At 40.5% G+C, this 12,330-nt stretch overlaps 1 protein-coding gene across 6 annotated transcripts in view; it reads right to left on the reverse strand.

Annotated features, from left to right (window-relative positions):
- The window catches only part of LOC104937657 (histone deacetylase 7), a 38,520-nt gene extending 26,564 nt beyond the window's left edge, over positions 1 to 11,956 (reverse strand). For 2 of the 6 annotated variants that reach the window (XM_019267637.2, XM_027279207.1), the window contains exon 1: positions 5,197 to 5,624. Coding sequence is in view for 4 of the 6 variants with exons in the window: in XM_010754052.3 (XP_010752354.2) it covers positions 11,713 to 11,731 (19 nt within the window). In the remaining 2 variants the exon portion in view is untranslated. Of the gene's footprint in view, positions 1 to 5,196; positions 5,625 to 11,712 lie in introns of those variants that run through there. The other 4 variants (XM_010754052.3, XM_019267636.2, XM_010753976.3 and 1 more) reach the window with 4 other exon arrangements.
- Between the last annotated feature and the right edge of the window lie 374 nt (positions 11,957 to 12,330).

The raw sequence follows: 12,330 nt of genomic DNA on the forward strand, positions 1-12,330 counted from the left end.
CTGCGGCCCTAAAATGTACTTTGTTTATTGTTGGACTGGAGTGAACTCCACAGTGGTATTGGATGGAGTTATGTCTGGAAGTCACACATCAGGTTAAGTGCTAGTTACTATTTGTATACATACTGTAAACACAAGCAGCAGCCTTGAGGTTTATGCCTGGGTAGATGAGCAACAAAGCAGAAAGAGTTCAAAGATAAAATGTCAGGAGAAATATAAACACATAATATTAATATTGTGTCTAGTGAGATGTCAAGCATGCAAACTTGTGCTAAATGCAAATTCATAAAGTTTATAATTAGTCAGACACTGAGCTCACTGTGCTAATAAACACAATAACAATTTTATGACAGCTACTCCGCCATGCTGGCCACCTTCAGCAGATCCCCCAGCCCACCACCTATTGCTCTGTCCCTCCCCCGTCCTTACGTTTAGAGGAATCCACAGCTGTTGGGGACATTCTGTCCCTCTGCTTCCGAGCAGCTGGAGTATCAATCTCCTTATGTGTGCATCCATATGTGTGTGCGCTTGTGTGTGTGTGTGTGTGCCCACCGTATAACGCGCTAAGGTATTAATAGCTTGCAGTTGTTTCATTTGAGTGTACACAGCAGGTCTTTGTGTTTGCATAAGTAGGATCTGCTTGTGCGACAGTTGAGGGTGCATGTACATGTGTATCAGTGCATCAGTGCTGGCGTGTGTTGGAACCAGTGTATTAATAGTGCCCATTTGTTTCTTTAACAAGAACACTGTGGCTCTTTGTATAAGTTTCAGTACATGTAACCATGCCGGTTTATTTTTAGTGTCACCTGTCAGTAAACACTTGTGTTATCGCGTGTAATCATGCAAGTGCACATATGTTTGATGACATTGAGTTAGTGCGTTGCTGTTTCTCGACATATTAATAGCATCGCACCACTTGTTTTTATGAGCATGTGGCATGTGTTTGTGCTTATAAGTGTATTAATAGCATTCCCAATTGACCACACATGCTTCTATATGTGTATGGCGTGTGTGCGAGGGGCTGTCGATAACCTCAGCCTCATATATATCAGTCCTACTGCAAATAGATGTGGTACAGAGTGAGTTTAATACAGCGGACTACTATGAGTGAGCTGATGATATTGGATGATATTGGCTTATCCCAGTATGGCCATATAAATTGCTGACAAATTGCAGTACATACATGTTTTATAGCCTGCATTTTTAAGTTTATTTGACCTTTACTTGTCTTGATTTAACATTTCCATTGTATTTGCTATTTAAAGTTATTATTAATAACAATAACTGAATTTTATTGTTACTGACAACTAAAATATCACATCTTGATTCATTGCTTTTAAATTGTTTGGCCATGTCAGAAAATGTCAACCACAACTTCCCAGATCCCAGAGGTGATGATTTAAATTGCTAGCTTTGTATATCAAATTCAATTTACTATGACACAAAACAAAGAAAAGGTGGTAAATCCTGACGTTTAAGAAGCTGGAAAAATACACTGTTTGGGACTTTTACTTGAAAGAGATCACTCAAAAGATTATTCCATTATCGAAACACTTGCAGATTAAACTTCAATCATAATGTGTGGCTTATATCTCATAATCAGAAGTTTGGCATTTGTTTGTCATGTCAATAAACCCTGCATAGCTCATTTCCTTTTTCCCCTAAGGCTTATGAAGTAACATATGTATTCCTACACTTGACTGTCCACAGGATAATAGCACATGCAAATATGAGATCCTTTCATCATGTAGCCTTCTCTTTCTTTCTTTCTGTCATAGTCATCTGTACTGTTTTGTGCTGTCCTTTGTGCTGCTGTACTCTCCTCAACCAAAAGTTCAGAGGTCAGAGAGCTATAAGACTTCTCTTGATGCGTTGTCCCTGAGGCGGCACGGGAAAACGACTAGGGGTCGCCAGCTCACTGTAGAGTTGTCCGTATATGAGAATGTCACAAGCTAGCATGCTCTTTAGTGTGATTCTCTGGCTTGATTTCTCACAACCAAAACAGACTGACAATTGTTGAAATGGTTTCATTTTTTTCTCCCGTGGGTTCCAAGGGGTCATCTTTTTTGGAAGGGGGAAACAGAGCTAAATTCGGCCCAGGGTGCTGTCATAAGCTTGGCAGGAGACCGAAACTCTTTCTTGCCTGAGGACACAAGCAATATATGTTCCTGCTAAAAGAATTGACATTGATACTTTCATGACCTAGCAGGTGCTTAATAAAAGAGAGTGTTGACATAGTATATTCGTAATAATACACACCCTCATTCAGACATACCACACACAAATCATCACCTTAACATTGCCCTCAGTTATGCAAATGAAAACATGAGCCACCAATTGACAGGAACATCAGCTGACTTCCTTTATGTACTTCAAAAGAAACAGTGACTGATATCTAAGCATAAGCTGATTTAGGTCAATGGTCTGAACATCGGACCTCCACCAATAAACCTCCACCTCTGCTCTGGGATCCTGCCATTACCAGGTGTCGCCTGAGAGAATGTGGCCTTTACACACCCACACCCACACACTCCCACAGAAATACTGACATATATGTGTTTTTTTCATGTAAAAACCCAACCCGTGGCATACAGATAATTTGACTGAGAGAACAGGTTCTCATGCCGACTTCCTACTATAAGTCGCCCATGTGCCTGTAGTGCACTGTGTACAATCGTCTACTACTGCATACCAGGTTAGAAGGCTATGTACACAGAAGGGTTTCTTTGTTTCGAATGCACCCTGCAGTCAGTAAGAATAAGGTTACTACCTTCTGGTACAAGCCTGCTTTTGCTGGTTTTGATAAAGTTACTGTCTTTGTTTTAACTCTGTTGATTTCCCAAATACTCCCTATCTTTTATCTTCTCTCTCTCTCGCTCTCTCTCGCTCTCTTTGAGCGATGGGCCTGTTGCTGTGTTTTTGAGGAGCAGAGTGTATCAGTAGTCAGCTGAGTTGATCTTAAATCAGGAACAGGAAATGTGATCTGGGGCTCTGGCTGGTCCAGAACACTGTCTCTATTGTCAGTGCACTGCTGTGGCTCACACTGGGAAAACACTGGGGACTTTTAAAGGTTATCTGTCCTGGGAAAAGGTTATTATTCACTTTCAAAACTTGCCTGCAGCACAAAGGTATACCCAAAATGGATATCTGATGATGGCCTGATCACTAAATATGACCTTGTCTTTCTTGTGCCTCTTAGTATAAATGTAAAGGCCTATCTACAATCAATACTAGGTCAATAAAGAAACTAATTCAGCAAGCTTCTCTATCAGTATTTACTCAACTAGGGTTGAACACTAGTCATACAGGAAATGTGATTAATCCACTGGTGGTGGAAGGTCCCTCACTGGTCATCTTATTAAGCCATGCAGCAACCAAACCAAAACTTTTTGGACTACTGACTGTACAAAATAGGAAAATTTGAAGACATTGGCTTCAGCATGTGGTTTTTTCACTATTGTCACACGATTATTTTCATCCTTAATGATGAAAATACTCACTGATCTCACTGAATAAATATACATTTACTTCTTGGCCAATTCAAGGAACCTCATAAGAAAACCCAGACAAACTAGCACACTTCTGTTTCACTACAGTATGTGTTAAACCACATGGTGAGTTCGATGTTCAGAATAAATATGATCATCACATTGACTTCATACATCAAGAGCAAGTCAAAACAACATCGACAGCGAGCAACTGTCTAATAGGAGTAACATGTTACATACGTCTTGTTAGGCCAGAGTAAGACTCACAGCTGATGCCAGCTGGAGAAGGAAAGAGTCTAACTATGTTGACATTAAAATGTCTTGGTTTACAAGAATGGAGACAAGGCCCAGAGATGGAGAAACAAACAGAATTCCCACATCTCCAGTGTAAGTGTGATGTGGGAATATTTTGCCTTTCCACTAAGATGATAGTGGTAAAGTTTCACTTGAACCTTCAGCCATATAGGGCCTATTCAGTGTTTGTGACTATGACAAAGCCAAACCCAGAGGCTGTCACAACTTGTGGAGCAAAAGGTCCTTTGTGATCAACAGTTTTAGTAAGATGACACCGATCGTGTAGCATAAAGGGCTGGTTATTATAATCAAAGTCTTTATTCAGTGATACGCTTTTGTAAACACACACACACGCACGCACGCACGCACACACACACACCTGGATGCATTTGCACGGTGCAGAGACAGCCATGCATGCACACAGGTAGGTATTTACCTATTCAAAGCAATAATGATCACTGCTGGTCATCTGAGATGATGAGAGGAAAAAATTGGGGAATGAGGGGGGAGATTTAAAAGGCATCAGGGAGGGGGGCAAAGGAGTGCAGGTGGTGTCGATTCCTTTGGCATAGCCCACATGAAACTAATGTAACTGTATCCCCGCAACAACACTGAGGCTATGACCTCATCCTGTCCAGAGAGAGAACCTGGACACATGAGAACATTATTCCACGCATGGCTGCCGTGTGTGTGTGTGTGTGTGTGTGTGTGTGTTTTATTTTCGAGGGACTGAAGGGACTTGGGTGGGATCTAACAATTTTTACGAGTTCTGTCATAATACAGCGCACACACTTAAACACAGCCGCCCACCCCGTGGTCCATCAAACAACCAAACATTTGTTGCCTAGAAGTGAGTGAGTCAAACTTTTCAATGACGTTATGGGCAGAAATACATCCAGTAGGAAATTCTACACTTGCGCTCACAATGAGGCCTTAACACCATAATTACACAATTATTTGCCCTATTTATCACCTTGAAATAGTCATGCTGCCTGTTAGATTGGGATAATTACCAAGGCACCTGAAGTTACACACTTATTTAAACTGCATCATCTGACTCTGGGTCATGACCTTGTGGCATGTTCGCTTACTCTGATTTTGGAAAACATTTCTGACCTTTAAATATAAAGAATAAAACATCTAACTGCAATAGAAAATCTCACCCAGGTGAGCTTTTACACCTGTTGAGTTTGGAGCATGCCAGAAGAAGGATGACAACATGGATTCAGAGCAGGAAACTGACATTTTGTTCACATTTTGTCCACAAAACCAGACAAACAATATTATAGCAGTAAAGGTACACTAAAGTATTTCAGCTGCCGTGAGTTCTTGTACACAGGAAAGCAGCAGAATAGCCTCTAAAAAGTAGTTTTAACTTTGTCTGGGTACAGCACAGTAACAAATAAACAACGCCTACCTTCTGGAGGTGAAGCTCAAGCGCGACGCATTTTCAATTTCAAGCGACGCTGGATGAGCTGACAGCCGGGTTTTAACAGCAAGTCAGAAAAAAGACGGATAAAAACTTAGTCCGACTGTCTCTCCTTGTCATCTTTGTCGTATCTTTAAGACTAAACTGGTCGTTGTTGTGCCAGTGAGCTGCCTGCTCGTTTCTAATGAAATATCAAACGTTGGTTTCCAGCCGTCAACACGCAGAGCTGTGTACCGAGTGAAGCCCAGCACGTCAAAAATGTCCCGGTAATTATGTCAGAGGAGGACCGTCCACCGTCATTCGAGAGCTGCCCTCCACTTATCTGTCTCCTACTCACTGACTCTGTCTGTTGGTGGTGAAACTGCTGATAAAACCTGCTGGAAGTCTCACTTTCATGCGTGTGTGTGCGCCGCTGGTGTGAGGGCTCCATCTGCTGAACTCAGCTGCGCAAGGATGCCCATTGTGTGTGTGTGTCTGTGAACCCGCACTTTAGCGTACCTGTAGTTATACACTGACCAACAGTGGACCAGCGAGCCAACAGAGGACATTTTGTATTTGTCTCGCTTAGGGGGCTGTTAAACAGTCTACACACAGAAGGATCCAGTCTCCGACATCATCTGTTTGTTGTTACAAAATATAAAGGTCCAAAGCTTAGTAGATGTCCACTGTACATTGACAGTGGAAGTAAAGGAAAAGTATTTTTTTAAATGAAAGAGAAAATTAGAAATAAAATGGTCAGCAGAAAGATAATTTTATTTAAATTTCATTTAAATTAATCGGTCAAAACACACAACAGCAGACTTTTACTAGACCTTTAAAATGTTCGGCCCAAAATTACTCCTCTGACCAGAAGCACAGGATTTTATTGTATTGTATATTAGTCAGGGATTTGGCCACCTCGTGAAGCCAAAGGCACATTTCACCTCAGTTGTATTTTCTCAGCGATACACACAACGTACAATTTATTCTTAATTTACGCAGTGCTGCCCATTCTCACATGTCCTCTCCCAAACTGAACTCTCACTGTCTCTCACAATCTCCTCATCCTGTTTGTGACCAATTCCACCCACTGCCAATAAAAAGTCATTTGAAACATGAAGATAAACCAGTCTGGGACAAACCAACTAGTAAAAAGAGCCAATCTTGTATTTCATGTGACCCAGGCTGGTCCTGGTCCTATGAGGGAGTGAATAGTTTTGCCATTGTTCAGTTAAATTGTGTACCTAAGGGGGAAATTATGGCCTGTGCTTAAAAAAATTGCTATCAACAACACTCAGTCTAATATCAACAACAGTATGTCTTTTCCTCTGTGCTCTTGGCAGGACTTAAGAGTCCATCCCACAGTCACGGGGCTGACTGTGACCTGAATAATTTGAGATACGTACTGCAAATTGAATTTTCTCAGTAGATCTTCCATTTTGAGGAGCAGACTGTATCAGACAGAGCCTCTTCTATTTGCAGATCTAGCAAGTGTTTGGTAACTGTTGCTACGTAAGTTACATTTTCCAAGAAATTAGCTGATTTAAAACAGGTTTGAAATATATTTATTTACTTTTGTTTCGTATGGCCCTAAACAAATAAGTCCATGAGCCTTTTTCATTGTTCATATTAATCACTTTAACATCACACTTTAACATTATTGTTGTGTGTATTATACAGAATCTAAATGATATATGCAGGAGCCGATAGCTGCAAGTAAGCACTAGTTTCAATAAATACTCATACATTACATAAGAACAGCAGTTAGACAACAACAACAATAGACACCATTATCTAATACAATAAGGCTAAAGTTGTCCCCAAGATTTCTGTTTCACTTTTTCTTAATACGTGATCTCTACGTCAGTGAAGCTCTCCCTTCTTATCTTTCCCCCTCACACTATTTCTACCCTGTCTGCTATCATAAGGGCAGTGCAGCCGGTGGGTAGTACGTGAGCATGTGGATGTGTGTGTATCGGCGTGTCAGCCTACCTGTCTGTGTGTATGATTGATTGGATCATAGAGAAAAGGACTGTCATCAGATGACCTCAGTAAAAACATCCCATGACCTGATACAGTGAGAGTATGAAGGAGAGGCTGCGTAAAAATCACCTTCAAAATCTTGTCAAGAGGATTTAAAAAACAGTGAAGAAGGGAAAAGACACATATAGCATACACGGGTATGACTCCAAGGTGGAGTTTTGTGGCCAGTAGGGCTCACTCCTGTTCCAGTCACAGGAAGCCAGTAGGAATGAGAGGAATGCAGTCAGGCAATACGGTGATGGAGGGAGCAGCAGTTGCAGGGCAGATTGCCAAAAAGAGTGAAAGAAAAGGAGGGAGTCAGGGAAAAGATAGGAAGAGTGAGAAAGTGATTACAGCGTGGAAAAGCCAGGGATGCGAAAAATTAAGATGCACAAAAGGCCAATATTGAGTTGCCTCCAGAGCCACATAGACACGGTCACATACCAAAATAAACAGCCAGTGGCGGCTTCTGTAGTTGTATGTGGTGCGAGTGGAATTGTTCTCTGATATTGACAGTTTGATGTGGATAATGTGCGTGATATTGGAGGAGCCACTGACGGAAATGCCACAGTACATTAGTGTGACCCATGGAATGTGTGGAGTTATCAGTCGAACAGATTCCCTGGCAACGGGTGGAGCCTGGGGGTTTGCAAACAAGAATTTGTTGGGGTTTTTTTTACTATCCAGGGGGTCATCCTACCTTACAGACATAAACACATGCATGCAGAGACATGTACTGACATGTAGGCAACACACACAGATACAAATGTAATTTCCTTTAGGTTGACTGGTCTTAACTGCCCCACTCTAACTACTGTGTCAGTTGTTGTTTTGGTTTTGTTGTCAAGCCAGTTTTACCAGAAATCCCAAATTATGTCTTTTGGGTTTTTTAAATATACATATATATAAATACACATACAAAATACAGAATTATCTAGGATGAAGAAAAGCAGTAGCATAGAATAGCAGTAGTCAATTATTACCATGCTACAGCATGAGAGACTTTAACCCACACTGATAAACATTTATATATATTTTTAAAAATGGATCAAATACCATGTGGTATGTGAAAGGGGTCATTCATGGTGATGAACCCACAGAGATTAAGCGATAGAGACCTCTAAACCTCCAAAGAGCTTTTTTTTTAGCTCATTGTTTTGGTTCAGCGTCATTGTTCTCATAAAGCCTCTTTCCACTAGCAGCAGGCAGCTTATTTTAGCCAGAAAACTTTGATAAAAAAAAAAAACAGTTTGCTACATGTCTAGCACCAAACAACAGACAGACAAAGTTCCAGTAGCAATTAGCCAGTAAACTTAGTGGAGCATTTAGCAGCTAAAGAGCTAGATCCCACAAAGTTGGTGGAAGCCAAAACATGTTCACCAACAACAACTTTTTAATGAGATAAGGTGTCATTGTTGTGTTCACAGCTTGTTCTACTGGCCCAAAATGGCCTAAAATAAAGAAATCAAATCAAATCTGATAATGCTGTTAAATCACCAGTAATGTGGACTACAGAGACTAAACTAAGAATTTACAGAGCAGTACGTTGTTGTATACATGGAAGTTCCATGACATATGTAATGTATTGGTTTTTAGTTTACAGACGTTTGAACTCTTCGTAATGAAGAGCAGTGCACGTGTTCAGGTAGTCTCTAACTAGCAGCCGTGTGGTAACTTTGAGGCGATGAAGGCTGCTCGCAGCGGTGGGTAGGCTCTGAAGCCTTTCCATTCCCAACAGCAAAGTAAAGTAAACCCACAGAGGGGATAGATAGAAAGCACTCGCCTAGTTTCTCTGGAAACTGCCTGTGATGCTGGAAAGTGTTGCTTTGTGACGCCTTCACACTCCTGTGTGTGCACGCGTTGAAAAAGGTCAAAAACATTAAAGTTCAGAACAATATGTAGTCCTTTGAAAAGGTTTGTGACATGCTTTTTAAAGTACATCACATAGCACATAACTGAACAAACCTGCAATTTCACTGGATCCTCTCATTTCTCATGAGAGAAACCTTATGATATTTTATCAGACTACAGACAATTTAAGAACTTTAATCAAGTTAAACATCCAATAGCCAATTATGAGAGAAACAAAACATTCAAAACTGAGATTAAATTAACTAGCTCCTACATGACAGAATGTTTCTAAGTTTTTCCCTGTACACCTAAACTTCCGCATGGATAACGATAAAATCAGATCAAATTATTGTAGTAAAAATAGGGGGTAGTACTCAAATAAATTACTCAATCTATTGTTTGTTATCTAAACACAAACAACAATTTGTCTGTGTGTAAAAGATGGAAGTGATAATATTGGCTGCTCATTAGCATTATGTACATCAACCACTAATCTCCATCTTCATCCCTTTACAGTGCTCACTTGACCTCGGCTGGCGGCCTCTGATGTGATGAAAAACCCTCTTAAGACCAGAGAGGACTTAATAGGACTTAACTTGATCTGTTTTGGATCATACAACTGAGTTACTGTACTATCCTTCACCAATTTGGAAAATGTAATGTAACAATTACAAATCCAAAGTCATTTTGGTAATTGAAAACATAAAGTTTTGATCAGACTGATACTTTGAGAAAAAACGTTTCTAAAGACAATTAACAACATCTTTAAGATATATCTTGAAACTTTTAGAGAAGGCTTAAAGACATGACGTCTGAGAAACTGAAACATAGGACATTATCAATCATTCTCAGCTTGATTTAGACCCCCATGACGTGACTCCCTCATGTAGACTGATTCAATGACCCTGAGAGAGGGAGAGTCCCTGAGGGCCACTTTCAGCTGACTGCGGCCTCTTAACCTGCTGCCTCTCAAACCAAACAAACTCAGAGTTTGCTGGTTTATCACAATGACAGGAATATAGGCTGTCAAGTTATTTATACAATGCTTGATTAGGCTGATTTCCCACATTTCTTTATTCTCCTCCAATAAAATCAATGTTTCTTTCAATGTTTCATTTTTGATACATCTACTAGTTATTTTCCTGATTAACCAATTAATCATTTGGTCAATAAAATGTCAACAAACTGTGAAGAATACCCATCCTTGGTCCCCAGAATGGTTTAAATGTCTTGTTTTGTCCAACCTATGTCCAAAAGATAGATATAAAGATATTACTATTGTAAACATTTGCAAATCACACTGTATAGCACAATGTGAATTTTGCTAACAGGCTCATTCTCAGTTGAACTGAGCATAATTCAGATGTTAAGTAAGATTCATTGAGAATAGATTTGAAAACACATTAAAAATAATCTGATTATCAGAAAATCTGAGGTATTTTTTACCTCCCTAAAACAGTCATATATGTTCATTGCCATATAAATCATGAATGTCAACATTATACCTCCATTCTTTTCAGAGAGAACACAGAGGAGTTACAGTCTGATTTATGGCCCAACAAACCACGTAGACAAGTCTCTAAAAATGGAGCAGCACGTAAGAGTAAAAATAGAGCGAAAGTTTAGTGTTTTGGGCGAGAGCGAGCAAAGGCTGAGGCCAGCTTTTCATCTTACAGTATGCAGCAAGATTTATACACAGTGCACAAAACCAAGGAAGGAGGAAGGTGAAAAGCTAAAGTTGTTATAAAAGCAAACTGCACTAACTTTTTAAGCTTTCATCTAATCTTTTCTAATCTAATAATAATGTTTTAAGCATGTGGCAGTGGTGATGTGATTTGCAGGGTTGGTCCTGATTTCTATAAAAAGACCTGTCCTTGGACAAAAAAAAAAAAATACTTTATGCATGAACAAGGAAGATCTGACAACTCAAGCATGTCAACATTTTTTAAATTTTTGCTCCTTGCTTTTAGTGTCATTGCTTGAAAATATTCAGTACAATAGACAGTCAGTTTTGTGACAGCAACTCCGACTGTGTCAGCCAAACCTCTTTCCAGTCCTTTTCCGAACACGTTCTTACTCTCATCTCTCGTCTCTCTGTGTATGTCTCCCTTAGCATTGCAATGAGGGACTGTTGTTGTGTGTCTCCTCATTCTTTGCACTCATACTTTTCATGGACAGTCTAGCTCTCCAGGGTGGGTGGGTCTGTTTCCAATTTTCTCCCCTTTCTCGTCCTGAGAAACGACACTTCCAAAACCAAAGAAAACAAGAAAACAAAAAAACAAAGGTATGACAAAGATTTTTTTTTCTGTTGGTCACCGCAATGTTCTTCTTGCATATTTTATGTCTACTTCATGTTGAAGCATTTGCAGTGATATCAGTGTATAGGCTACACTGAATCCAGAACAAACCCAGGTGTCTCACAGCTGAAGCCAACCAAAGATGACCATATGCCGGTAGTAACACTGAAGAGAAACCAAAGCACCAACAGGACCAAGAATCTTTCATCTGAGCAAAACTGTGTCAACATCTGCAAAACTAGCAGAAGACCTAAATCCTCTCTTCAATACATAAAAGATTGACTTTCCGGGTGATATACAATCACTGAAGCACATTCTTTCTCAGATACTCTCGCAAATTTACAACGTTTCCTACCTGTTTTGGGCGCTGACATCCAGTGAGAGATCCCTCTGTGCTCTTACAGCAGTCCAGTCAATCAGAGAGGCAGCAGTCGGACAGACTGGGAGACGATAGATCCTACTTTGACAGGGGAGTGGTGCTGCGAGCGCTAGAGCCCGGCTGTGTACTGACAGAGAGAGTCACAGTCAACTGCTTGACACAACGGGCTCCGTCTGACTTTTCTGTGTCTTGCACTTCCTCTCATGTGAGCTTAACTATCTCTCTCTCTCTCTCTCTCTCTCTCTCTGTCTCTCTCTTTCTGTCTCTCTCTTTCTCTCTCCCACAATCACTCCCCCTAATTCTTTTTTTTTTCAAAGAAAACACAGTTTCTCTGCCTATCAGCCCCCCCCCCCTCCCCACTTTTTGTCAGTGCTGCCCCTGCACCAGAAGCTCTGGGGATGGTGGGAAGGAGGGGGGGTTGTGGAGGTTGTGTGCATGTGTGTGTGTGTGTATTTGTGTGTGTTGAGGAGATAGAGAAAGAGAGAGCGACAGATTATGTAGCTGCTTGACGCTGACAGACAATAGCAGGAAGTGTTGCTTTAGGATGCAGAGGGAACGAAATAAAAACGCCGCATGGTGTTAAAACACATATTA

The sequence above is a fragment of the Larimichthys crocea genome, chromosome VI, assembly GCF_000972845.2.
Source record: "Larimichthys crocea isolate SSNF chromosome VI, L_crocea_2.0, whole genome shotgun sequence".
Lineage (NCBI taxonomy): Eukaryota > Metazoa > Chordata > Actinopteri > Sciaenidae > Larimichthys > Larimichthys crocea.